The 12896-nt window shown below is 42.5% G+C and overlaps 1 protein-coding gene across 1 annotated transcript in view; it reads left to right on the top strand.

Annotated features, from left to right (window-relative positions):
- The window catches only part of LOC310730086 (calcium-activated chloride channel regulator 3A-1-like), a 35513-nt gene extending 24785 nt beyond the window's left edge, over positions 1 to 10728 (top strand). The window contains exons 4-14 of the mRNA XM_083548855.1: positions 721 to 829; positions 929 to 1091; positions 1245 to 1472; positions 6063 to 6287; positions 6404 to 6584; positions 6780 to 6886; positions 6970 to 7179; positions 7280 to 7550; positions 7665 to 7829; positions 8688 to 8906; positions 9886 to 10728. Of these exons, the coding sequence (XP_083404981.1) occupies positions 721 to 829; positions 929 to 1091; positions 1245 to 1472; positions 6063 to 6287; positions 6404 to 6584; positions 6780 to 6886; positions 6970 to 7179; positions 7280 to 7550; positions 7665 to 7829; positions 8688 to 8906; positions 9886 to 10256 (2249 nt within the window). The 3' untranslated portion in view covers positions 10257 to 10728. The remainder of the gene's footprint in view (positions 1 to 720; positions 830 to 928; positions 1092 to 1244; positions 1473 to 6062; positions 6288 to 6403; positions 6585 to 6779; positions 6887 to 6969; positions 7180 to 7279; positions 7551 to 7664; positions 7830 to 8687; positions 8907 to 9885) is intronic.
- The last annotated feature ends 2168 nt before the right edge of the window (positions 10729 to 12896 follow it).

The following is a 12896-nucleotide window of genomic DNA, read 5'->3' as shown; positions in this document are numbered from 1 at the left end:
TTTTTTTGGACGTTCAGAATTAACCCCTGTTAATGCCGGAAACAAAGTGTTCATAAGTATTCGTCATATATTGACGGGCTCTGAGGTGGGCTACCATGGAATGGGAAAATCAGTCTTCCTACTGCTCCTCCTTCATCACCTTCTCCGTGTAAGTCTGTTCCTCAGCAGGATGCCGTCCGCTTGCTGTTGTCTTCTTCTCATGGCAACCGGTTGGTGGCTGAGTACGCTGTGGACTTTCACTTTAATGCTACTGACAGCAGGTGGGATCACACCGCCTTATTCGACACATTCGTTTGGGGGTTTCTGCCCAGGTGAAGGAAGAGCTGGCTGCCCGGGAACTTCCACCTGACCTGAATGCTTTGATCTCTCTGGCCACCCTTCTCCAGCCTTCCACAGTACATGGAGGTTGCCCGTCAACACCTATTGCCTACTGAGAAGGAAGGACGCCTGCCCTTTTCCCCTTTTAGGTTGCGTATGGCTACCAACCTTAACTGTTCTCCACCCAGAAGCGTAAAACATCTGTGCCTTCCTGAGACATCCTTCCTTTCTTCCATCCTTCCTTGAGACATCTGTTCCTTTCTGCCAGTCATCAATGACACACACACTTCTTATCTAACATACTAATGTCTTCTTCAACAGTGATCAGTAACTTAAAGATTACCTTGACTATTTTTTCCATCCTCTGTGGCAAATCTGACTAATACATGTTTTTCATTTCAGAAAGAGTTTTTGTGCATGAATGGGCTCACCTCAGATGGGGAGTATTTGATGAATATAATACGAGAGAACCATTTTACTGGTCTGCTGCTGGTCAGATTCAACCGACAAGGTTTTATTATTATTGTCAATAAATGGCCATATATTGTTATTACACATAAATGTAGATTGCGAGAATAGTCGTCGGTAATGTGTTATATTCTATTTTCAGGTGTACTGATGAGATTTCTGGCAAATGGTATGAACTTAATAATCAGAATCCGAAACCTTGCCAAAATGATGCATCTGGCAAACCCACATCCAGCTGTGAATTTTTTCCAGATTATATGCAAAATGCAAAGGCCTCAATAATGTTCATGCAAAGCTTATTATCTGTGAGTATCGCCATGTTTTAAATAGTTTTTCACAAATGCTCAAATGGTAGTGTAGATATGAATGCTAACACAATCAGACAGTTGAAATCAGGATTTAGTCAACAAAGTTGCTTTTCAATTTTTACCCTGAATTCTGCACTCTTTCCTGTGTAGGTAAAAGCTTTCTGTGGAGAGAAGGAACATAACTATGAAGCCCCCAATGAGCAGAATAAACAGTGTGGAAAAGCAACACGTACAGTAATCTTTGAGAACTCGGTAGACAAAGATGCCCTTCGCAATCTGAATCCTTTGTCATCTGTACCAACACCTCCAACATTCAAAGTCATACAGAGGGGAATCCGGGTCGTCTGTCTCGTCCTTGATGTCTCTTCAAGCATGCAAGTATGTTAAAATAAAATGAAGAAACAAAATAACTTTTTTCGATTACATCAAAATGTGGCTCTGGGGTTATATGCATATAAATGTTACAATTAAAAAAATAGATAGATGGATGGATGAATGGATGGATGGATGGATGGATAGATCAATTTATTGTCATTGTGTAAAACAGGTACATAGAAACAAAATGCAGTTTAGCATCTACCAGAACTGGGAACAGTAGCAATTGTGCAAATCGAGAAGTACAGATAAATATGAAAATTTTTGTACAGCATGTCATATATAAGTGGATAAATGTACAGCAAATAAATATAAAGGCTTTGGCAGTGAAAAATGTGCATGAGTTGTTGAGTAATTAAAACAAGTAAATATAAAGGCAATGAGCCCTTTAGTCTTGATGGCACTGAGGGTCACGTTGGTTGTTTGGTGGCTGCCAGGCTTTGGATGTTTTCCCCGTAGGCCAATTCATCGTTGTTGTATACTTAATAAAGATGTAGGAGTTGTCAAGAGGACCGCCGTCATTGGTGAACAGGGAGTAGTGTAGTGGGTTTATAATACAGCCCTGTGGGATGCCAGTTTTCAGAGAGAGGGTCGAGAATGTGTAATTGCCAAAGGAAGAAAATCTCAGAAAGTCCAAAATCCATCTGCAGGGGAGGTTGCAGATACCCAGTTCACTGAGCTTGGTTGCCAGTTTAGTGGGGATGACTATTGAATGCAGAACTAAAAGTTAATAAGCAGCATTCTGATATATATGTGGTGTTCTTATCCAGGTGGGTGAGGGCTGTGTCAACCTGTTTGGGTGAAAGGTAAAATATTGTGGGTCCAGTGTAGGTGGTTGGCCCGCTGTGAGGCAACAGCCCAGTCTCACGGCATTTCGTGATATAGTCATGAAATGTATTCTATTGATTTGTGTCCAAAGTATTTTTGATTTTTTTTTCTCATTTGTTATTGATTTTTAATCTTCAAGTCAAGTCAAGTTCAAGTTTATTTGTATAGCGCTTTTCACAACAGACATTGTCTCAAAGCAGCTTAAATCACCATTACTCATTATTTAAGCAGTAGATTTTATTCTTGTTTTTATTGCTTTATATTCGGTAATCTACTTGCTATTATAAACTATCGTCAGTGGTTTCTTCCAGTCAAAAAAAGGATTAAAGGCTTAATTCAAGACACACATTTATTATGTTATAACCCTTACCCTAAGCGTATCATTTCTTCCTTATTATCTGATAAAAATTGGGAAAAAGATTACCTTAAGCATTTCTGTCAGCATTTCCCATGATCCTCTGCCTCCATTGCTATAGAGACGGAGCCAGATGGAGGAAGTCGTGCTTTTTTAGAGTGACTAAAAAAGAGGGTAATTTGTGTCCATGAACAGATTTGGTGACTAAATCAGGAAATGCCGTGAGACTGTGTTGAAGGCAACCAGGCGAAAATAATTCAGGCATTCTGCAGCTGAATGCTTGGGCATTGGAATGATAGTTCCATCCATCCATCCATCTTCTCCCGCTTATCCGATGCCGGGTCGCGGGGGCAGCAGTCTAAGCAAAGATGCCCAGACTTCCCTCTCCCTAGACACTTCTTCCAGCTCTTCCGGGGGGACACCAAGGCGTTCCCAGGCCAGCCGGGAGACATAGTCTCTCCAGCGTGTCCTAGGTCTTCCCCGGGGTCTCCTCCCAGTGGGACGCGCCCGGAACACCTTCCCAGGAAGGCGTCCAGGAGGCATCCGGAACAGATGCCCGAGCCACCTCAGCTGACCCCTCTCGATGTGGAGGAGCAGCGGATCTACTCCGAGCTCCTCCCGAGTGACTAAGCTTCTCACCCTATCTCTAAGGGATCGCCCAGCCACCCTGCGGAGGAAGCACATTTCGGCCGCCTGTATCCGGGATCTTGTCCTTTCGGTCATGACCCAGAGCTCATGACCATAGGTGAGAGTAGGAACGTAGATTGACCGGTAAATCGAAAGTTTCGCCTTGCGGCTCAGCTCCTTCTTCACCACGACAGACCGGTACATCGACCGCATTACTGCAGAAGCTGCACCGATCCGTCTGTCAATCTCCCGTTCCACCCTTCCCTCACTCGTGAACAAAACCCCAAGATACTTAAACTCCTCCACTTGCGGCAGGAACTCCCCACCAACCTGAAGTAGGCAAGCCACCCTTTTCCGACTGAGGACCATGGCCTCGGATTTGGAGGTGCTGATTCTCATCCCAGCCGCTTCACACTCGGCTGCAAACCGTCCCAGTGCATGCTGAAGGTCCTGGTCTGATGAAGCCAACACGACAACATCATCTGCAAAGAGCAAAGACGAAATCGTGTCGTCACCAAACCGGACACCCTCCGACCCCTGGCTGCGCCTAGAAATTCTGTCCATAAAAATTATGAACAGAACCGGTGACAAAGGGCAGCCCTGCCGGAGTCCAACATGCACCGGGAACAAGTCTGACTTACTGCCGGCAATGCGAACCAAGCTCCTGCTTCGGTCATACAGGGACCGGACAGCCCTTAGTAAAGGGCCCCCGACCCCATACTCCCGGAGCACCCTCCACAGGCCGCCGCGAGGGACACAGTCTAATGCCTTTTCCAAATCCACAAAGCACATGTGGACTGGTTGGGCAAACTCCCATGAACCCTCCAGCACCCTGTAGAGGGTATAGAGCTGGTCCAGTGTTCCACGGCCTGGACGAAAACCACATTGTTCCTCCTGAATCCGAGGTTCTACTATCGGCCGTATTCTCCTCTCCAGTACCCTGGCATAGACTTTCCCAGGTAGGCTGAGAAGTGTGATCCCCCTATAGTTGGAACACACCCTCCGGTCCCCCTTCTTAAAAAGAGGGACCACCACCCCGGTCTGCCATTCCAGAGGCACTGTCCCCGACCGCCACGCAATGCTGCAGAGGCGTGTCAGCCAAGACAGCCCCACAACATCCAGAGACTTGAGGTACTCAGGGCGGATCTCATCCACCCCCGGTGCCCTGCCACCGAGGAGTTTCTTTACTACCTCGGTGACTTCAGCTTGGGTGATGGACGAGTCCGCCTCTGAGCCCTCAGCCTCTGCTTCCTCAATGGAAGACGTGACGGCGGGATTGAGGAGATCCTCGAAGTATTCCTTCCACCGTCCAACGACATCCCCAGTTGAGGTCAACAGCTCCCCACCTCTACTGTAAACAGCATTGGTGGGGCACTGCTTTCCCCTCCTGAGGCGCCGGACGGTTTGCCAGAATCTCTTCGAGGCCAGCCGATAGTCCTTCTCCATGGTCTCACCGAGCTCCTCCCAGGCCCGAGTTTTTGCCTCGATAACCACCCGGGCTGCAGTTCGCTTGGCCTGCCGGTACCCGTCAGCTGCCTCAGGAGTCCCACAAGCCAACCAGGCCAGGTAGGACTCCTTCTTCAGCTTGACGGCATCCCTTACTTCCGGTTTCCACCATTGGGTTCGGGGATTGCCGCCTCGACAGGCACCGGAGACCTTACTGCCACAGCTCCGAGCGGCCGCTTCGACAATGGAGGTGGAGAACATGGTCCACTCGGACTCAATATCTCCGGCCTCCCTCGGGATCTGGTCAAAGCTCCGCCGGAGGTGGGAGTTGAAGATCTCTCTGACAGGAGGCTCGGCCAAACGTTCCCAGCAGACCCTCACAGTACGCTTGGGTCTGCCGAGTCTGTCCAGCTTCCTCCCCCGCCATCGGATCCAACTCACCACCAGGTGGTGATCAGTTGACAGCTCCGCCCCTCTCTTTACCCGAGTGTCCAAGACATACGGCCGCAGGTCAGATGAAACGACCACAAAGTCGATCATCGACCTGCGGCCTAGGGTGTCCTGGTGCCACGTGTACTGATGGTGCCACGTGTACTGATCCTTATGCTTGAACATGGTGTTCGTTATGGACAAACTGTAACTAGCACAGAAGTCCAATAACTGAACACCGCTCGGGTTCAGATCAGGGGGGCCGTTCCTCCCAATCACGCCCCTCCAGGTGTCACTGTCGCTGCCCACGTGTGCATTGAAGTCTCCTAGTAGAACGACGGAGTCCCCAGTCGGAGCACTGTCCAGCACCCCTCCCAGAGACCCCAAGAAGGCCGGGTACTCTATACTGCCGTTTGGCCCGTAGGCACACACGACAGTGAGAGACCTATCCCCGACCCGTAGGCGCAGGGAAACGACCCTCTCGTTCACCGGGGTAAACTCCAACACATGGCGGCTGAGCTGGGGGGCTATAAGCAAACCCACACCAGCCCGACGCCTTTCACCATGGGCAGCTCCAGAGTTGTAAAGAGTCCATCCTCTCTCGAGGAGTGTGGTTCCAGAGCCCAGGCCGTGCGTAGAGGTGATCCCGACTATCTCTAGTCGGAACCTCTCAACCTCACGCACAATCTCAGGCTCCTTCCCCGCCAGCGAGGTGACATTCCACGTCCCTAGAGCTAGCTTCTGTGTCCAGGGATCGGGTTGTCGAGGCCTCCACCAATGATAGTTGTAGTCTTAAAAAAAAGAAAATTTAATTAAACCTTTAATAAAAAAATTTAAAATAAACTGTTCTGTACATATTTGTGTTTTTAGATAATGGGTAGTATTTGATTGTTTTTTTTTTTTTAAAGGGGCTGAGAATAAGTCAACAACTAGGAGCTGCTACGATTTTCTTAAACCAAATAATAGATGAACAACAATTTGTGGGTCTGGTGACTTTTAGTACTGATGCTAAAATACTAAGCCCACTGACAAAAATAGATGGACCGGCCACAAGACAGAAACTAATTAATAGCTTGCCAACAGTTGCAAGTGGGTCAACATATATTTGTAAAGGACTCAGAAAAGGCTTTGAGGTGAGACACAAATATCTAATACTATCTTATGCATTGCAGAGATTAAGTGAATTAAATTCCACTGTCACACTGGTCAGTCTATTGTGATTAATGACTATTTCCTTTTTCCTTTTCAGCTTCTTCGAACGGATGACGGACAAACAATAGGAGATGAAATAATTTTTCTGACGGATGGGCAAGCATCTGATAATGTTCAGGACTGTTTGCAGGAATCTGTTCAAAGTGGTGCAATTATTCATACTTTAGCTTTTGGCCCGAGTGCAGACAATATACTGAGAACCATGGCTGATCAAACCGGTAAGATTCTCTAAATGTGATATTGCATATCGATATTGATTTTGATATATTACCTGGTCTGTCTAATCATTTCACAGTTTATAGTTTCAGCTCTAAATCTAGAGCACAGTAAATACATACATGCATTGAATAACACTGCACTACTGTTGCTGCATTACATTCTATAACAATAGAATTGGATTCTTATTAACTTAGATGGCAAGTTTATCGTAGCCGAGGAATCTATTCTTTCCAACCAGCTCGTGGATGCCTTTTCCTCATTGACAGTGTATGATGGAAACTCCTTCACACAGCCCATTCAGGTTAGTGACGCACATCCACCACAAGAAATTTTATCATCACAAGTCAGAGTGTTCACATAATATTTATTACTTTTTTTTAACAGCTTGAAAGCACTGGAACCGATGTTAAAGATTGGTTTAATGGAACAGTTCCCATCGACCGGTCTGTAGGAAACCGCACCACCTTTACAATAATATATGAAAGACGTGCACCAACTGTGAATATAGTGTCACCAAGTGGTGTGGTTTACGATCAGAGACACATCACTGACAGTGCAAACACAATCACTTTCACTATTCCAGGAACTGCAGAGGTTATTTTAAAGTATTTTGTATCACAACACAATATTATTATTTAAAAACAACAAAAAAATACTAATGCAATTCAATTTCATTCCCTGTTTTGTATTGAAGCCAGGAAATTGGAGGTACAGCTTCTTCAATAAAGAAACATCTGCACAACAAATGAGTTTAACAGTAATTAGTCGGGCAGCTCATGAAGATGTTTACCCAGTCACAGTTACAGCCAGAATGGACCAGCAGACCAGTGATGGAACCAAACCCATGGTTGTTTTGGCTGTGGTCAGTCAGAATTATAATCCTGTATTGGGGGCCAGTGTTTGGGCAAACCTGAGATCAGATACTGGGCACTCAGTAGAACATCTACTCTTTGATAATGGAGCAGGTAACAATTTAAAAATGTTAACTTGCATACAATAAGAATTGCTGGGGAAATGATTCAATCAAACATTAAATGAAACATTAGACAAATAGCATGTATTCATGTACATTATTGCAGGAGCTGATGTGTTCAAAGATGATGGGATCTATTCAAGATATTTCACTAAATTAAAGCGTGGAAAATACAATCTAAAAGTGAGAGTGGAAAATCAACAGGGAGCAGTCCAGGTTTTCTTCCACAGACACAGTGGCAGTCTGTATATACCTGGATATATTGTGGATGGTAGCTATTGTTTTCTATTTTTACTCAGTTAAATTGTCCACTATTATGCAAAACTTTAGTTTGCTGGATGTTTTTCACAAATGAATGTTATAATGAACTGAATGTTTAATGGTACAATAGTAATATCACTAATGTCAGGAGTAAAACATCCTAATTCTTGGAATAAAGCAGAATTAGCATTGCTATACAGAAAGAAACACTGGATAACACAGAATTCTATGTCTGATTTCTGTAATGTTCTCTTACAATCCAATCAGTAGGAGACAGATTTTAATAATAAATTGTTAAAAAAATTCACCACAGACTATGGAGAAAAAGACCAAATTATTTTCAAAAGTGTTGAAAATTGTAAAAAAAAAAAAAAAAAAAAGGATTTTGGAAAAGAAAAAAATTAGATAAAATTGACACGCCACTATTTAGTTATATACAAATACAAAACAAAACTATAAATATATAAATATATGCAAAGATTGGAACAGTATGACTGATGAGGTGCAGAATATGTGCTGTTGTTTGTGAAATATATGCAATATATTCGTTTGATGAGACTGGGATAACGATGTTATAGGGACTTTCTAAAAAATACAATTGGACCAGATTAAGAATTGGATTGGAAATATAAAAGCAAACATTACTTGCATTAACAAAATATGATACATTTAATCAAGAAGGCAAACCAACAAAAATCAGTGATGGTGAGTAGTCATGAAGATAAAAAGAAAAAGTTTTAAAGAACAAAGAAAAACTGTGGTGGTTTATTTTCGCATCTCTTGGTTTAGCTGTATATTAAAGTACACTGCCAAAATAATTAAATAGTAGGAAATACAGCACTAACTGCCATTTGTGTCCTTTTTCCAGGTAAAGTGAAATTAAACCCTCCTAAGCCCCCAATAAATGTGGTGCCAGTTGATGTGGGCAACTTTACAAGAACAGTCACTGGGGAAAGTTTTGTAGTGGACAGAGACACAAATATAAATTTCCCTCCAAACAAGATCACGGATCTAATTGTGGAAATCAAGGAGGACACCGTGCTTCTCAACTGGACAGCTCCTGGTGAGGACTTTGATGTGGGAAAAGGTAAATCTTTTGCAAGTTTATATCAGTCAAAATTTTAATCTTTAACATTATTTAATATTTTAATGGTTTTTATATTTATGGCATTTGGCAAGACACCCTGTTTCTTATATATTTATTCATATAACTGAGCAGCTAAGGGGTTAAGGGCTCAGGGACAGTAGTGACAGCTCGTGATCTACAGTCCAATGTTCTAACCACTAAGTTACCACTTTCCCCTGCACTATTCCAGATTTTCTTTCTCATCAGCTTCACCTTTTTCTTTCTTTATATCAATCAACAAATGTTGTCATGTTTCTGTGATATTTAAAATGTTTAATCCTCAAGCATTTTTAGGTGGAAAGAAATGCTCTGAAAGTGATAGCAATCTTTTATTTATGCGTTTATTATTAGGTATATTCTCTGTGGCACGTCTGCTATTTGTTTCCCAATAAATTAGCTGACTAGAGAAGCAATAAAGTATTAGAACTTCGTAAAAGGGAAAAATATTTCTTCATATGACAAAAGGCTTTTACTATATATGTAGTGTCACTTGTAGGTGGACTCTATGCTACATTGCTCCAGGGTGTGTTTCCACCTCACCCAGTGTTCCCCAGTATAGTCTCTGAATTCACTTTGGCCTTGTTTAGGATAAATCAGTTACTGAATGCTTTAAGACAGTTTACTGCTGTATTGATACAAATATGTTATGAACTTGCTCTAATTTAATAAAGTTTTGAATAATCTGCTTAAGAAAGCAAAAAATATATATACTATGCTACACTACTCAACACAGTTTCATAGCATCTGTTAAACATATGGTAGTAAATAGATATAGTTATAATCTGATACTGTGGGTGTACACACTTAGCATATTAAGATTTTTTTATTAAAATTTCTATCTCAGTACATCTCAGAGTTATCAGAGTACAGATTATACCCTCAGAAAATGTAATTAGTATGTTTTAAATCTCTAAAAGTTTAAATGTTTTTCTGTTTCAAGTCAAATCCTATGAAATCAGATGGAGTGACGATTTGAAGATGCTTCAAGATAATTTCACCAGTTGTGATCTGGACAACAGTTCATCACTTGTTCCTCAAGAGTCAGGCTTTGCTGAACAGTACTTTTTTCAGCCTAATATTACAATTAAAAATGGCACCACACTTTTCTTTGCTGTTCAGTCAATGGACAAAGAGTCGACCAAGTCTGAGGTATCCAACATTGCTCGAGCAACAAATTATGTCCCAGGACCCTCACTTATTTCAAATCAAGGCCCGAATGCTATCATCATATCTGTCTGTGTTGTGGCCATAGTGGCATGTGTTATAGCTGTAGTCATCAAATGGGCAGTGAAACGTAAAAGAAATGAATAATGTTAGGAGAACTCCGAATACACTGCACTGCATTGTTCACATCTGTTTTTATGTATGTTATTTTCTGAGATTTAAATAACCTAAGATTAATTCTATTTATTTATGAATATTTGTAGTACAAACAGATTTGTAGTAGACGATTCTCTGAAATATATATTTACTTATTAATGTGGAACTTAGCAAATGTTATGATCTGATTCTGTTTTTGTTAAAGGTGATTTATTATACGGTTGAACTAAAAAGCTTCCCTTGATTTTAATACTCTGTTAATTCACTCATCAAATCTCCCATCATTGTACAAACTGGAACACATTCTTACATCTTACATTACACAATGTTTATAATCTACAATAATTTCAGCTCTTAAAACATTCATTGAAAGATAAAATCTCAAGCAGTACAGCACTGTTAATCATACTGAACTCAAACAAATGACAATGTACAATTATTTATAAAAGTTTATATTGTGAAACAGTCATCTTTCACTTTTTTTAATTCTAAAAATAAAGCGCTTATAAAATATAGCTCTTAATTTATTCTAAATTATTTATTTGTTCCTCAAAAAAAGGAAAAAGAGACACAAGGAAATAAGGCAAAATGTTTACAACACATACTACTAGTGTATACACTACAGTTTGATAGATAAATGATGTTTTGCATGCCTTGGTTTCCTGAATAATTTCTTGACAGACAAAAGCAGGTTTTAGTTTAGTTTGGTTTATTTTTAGTTTCGCTTTGAAGTTTAGCTTTTGTTCATAAACAGGTGCAAAATGACATGACTACAGAGACATTGGATTAAATAATAAATTAAAATTAAATAAGTAAATGCGTACAGAGAATGTTGATGGAAAAGACTAGAGAGAGTGAGAAGGAGTTGCATTGTGTGTTTGTGGATTTATGAATGAAATGAATTGAATTAACCCAGCCATTATGGATGCACAAGCCAGTGCACTCTTAGTGCCGGTCCCAAGCCCGGGTAAATGGGGAGGGTTGCGTTAGGAAGGGCACCCAGCGTAAAACATGTGCCAAATCAAAAATGCGGATCACAAATGAGAATTTCATACCGGATCGGTCGAGGCCCGGGTTAACAACGACCGCCAGAGGTATCGTTAGCCGACAGGGTACCGGTGGAAATTGAGTCGATTTTGTTAAAAGGATGGAAATGGCAGTGGTGAACACGTATTTTAAGAAGAAGGAGGATCATCGGGTGATGTATAAGAGTGGAGGAAGGTGCACACAGGTGGACTATGTGCTATGCAGGAGATGCAACCTGAAGGAGATTGGAGACTGTAAGGTGTTGGCAGGGGACAGTGTAGCTAGACAGCATCGGATGGTGGTCTGTAGGATTGATTTTGGAGGCGAAGAAGAAGAGGAGGAGAGTAAGGATTGAAAGAAGAATAAGATGGTGGAAACTGAAGGAGGAAGAGTGTAGTGTGAGGTTCAGGGAAGAGGTCGGACAGGAGCTTGGTGGTGGTGAAGAGGTGCTGGATGATTGGGCAACTACTGCAGGAGTGATGAGGAAGGCAGCTAGAAAAGTACTTGGTGTGACATGTGTAAATAGAAAGCAAGACAAGGAGACGTGGTGGTGGAATGAGGAAGTGCAGGAGAGCATTAGGAGAAAGAGGTTGGCAAAACAGAAGTGGGATCGACAGAGCGATGAGAAAAGTAGGCAGGAGTACAAGGAGATGTGGCGAAAGCCAAGGAAAAGGCTTATGAGGAGCTGTATAAGAGGTTGGACACTAAGGAAGGAGAAAAGGATTTATACCGATTAGCCAGGCAGAGGGACCGAGCTGGGAAGGATGTACTGCAAGTTAGAGCAATAAAGGATGGAGAGGGAAATGTGTTGACTAGTGAGGAGAGTGTGCTGAGAAGGTGGAGGGAGTATTTTGAGCAGCTGATGAATGAGGAAAATTAGAGAGAGAGAGAGAAGGTTGGAGGATGTGGAGTTGGTGAAGCAGGATGTAGATAGGATTAGTAAGGAGGAAGTAAGAGCAGCGATTAAGAGGATGAAGAATGGAAAGTCGGTTGGACCAGATGACATACCGGTACAAGCGTGGAGATGTTTAGGAGAGATGGCAGTGGAGTTTTTAACCAGATTGTTTAACAGGATTCTGGAAGGGGAGAGGATGCCTGAGGAATGGAGAAGGAGTGTGCTGGTACCGATCTTTAAGCATTAGGGGGATGTGCAGACCTGCAGTAACTACATGGGAATTAAGTTGATTATTCACACCATAAAGTTATGGGAAAGAGTAGTGGAAGCCAGGCTGAGAGAAGAGGTGACCATCTGTGAGCAACAGTATGGTTTCATGCCGAGGAAGAGCACCACAGATGCCTTATTTGCTTTAAGGATGTTGGTGGAGAAGTATAGAGAAGGACAGAAGGAGCTGCATTGTGTATTTGTGGATTTAGAGAAAGCGTATGACAGGGTGCCAAGAGAGGAGTTGTGGTATTGTATGAGAAAGTCAGGTGTGTCAGAGAAGTATGTGAGGGTGGTGCAGGACATGTATGAGGACAGTGTGATGGCAGTGAAGTGTGCAGTAGGAACGACAGACTGGTTCAGGGTGAAGGTTGGACTGCATCAAGGATCGGCCCTGAGCCCTTTTCTGTTTGCAGTGGTGATGGACAGGTTGACGGACGAGG

This window comes from Silurus aristotelis (assembly GCF_946808225.1).
Source record: "Silurus aristotelis genome assembly, chromosome: 8".
Taxonomy (NCBI): domain Eukaryota; kingdom Metazoa; phylum Chordata; class Actinopteri; order Siluriformes; family Siluridae; genus Silurus; species Silurus aristotelis.
Note: the sequence above shows the minus strand (reverse complement) of the source record. Positions and strands in the feature narration are given on the sequence as shown.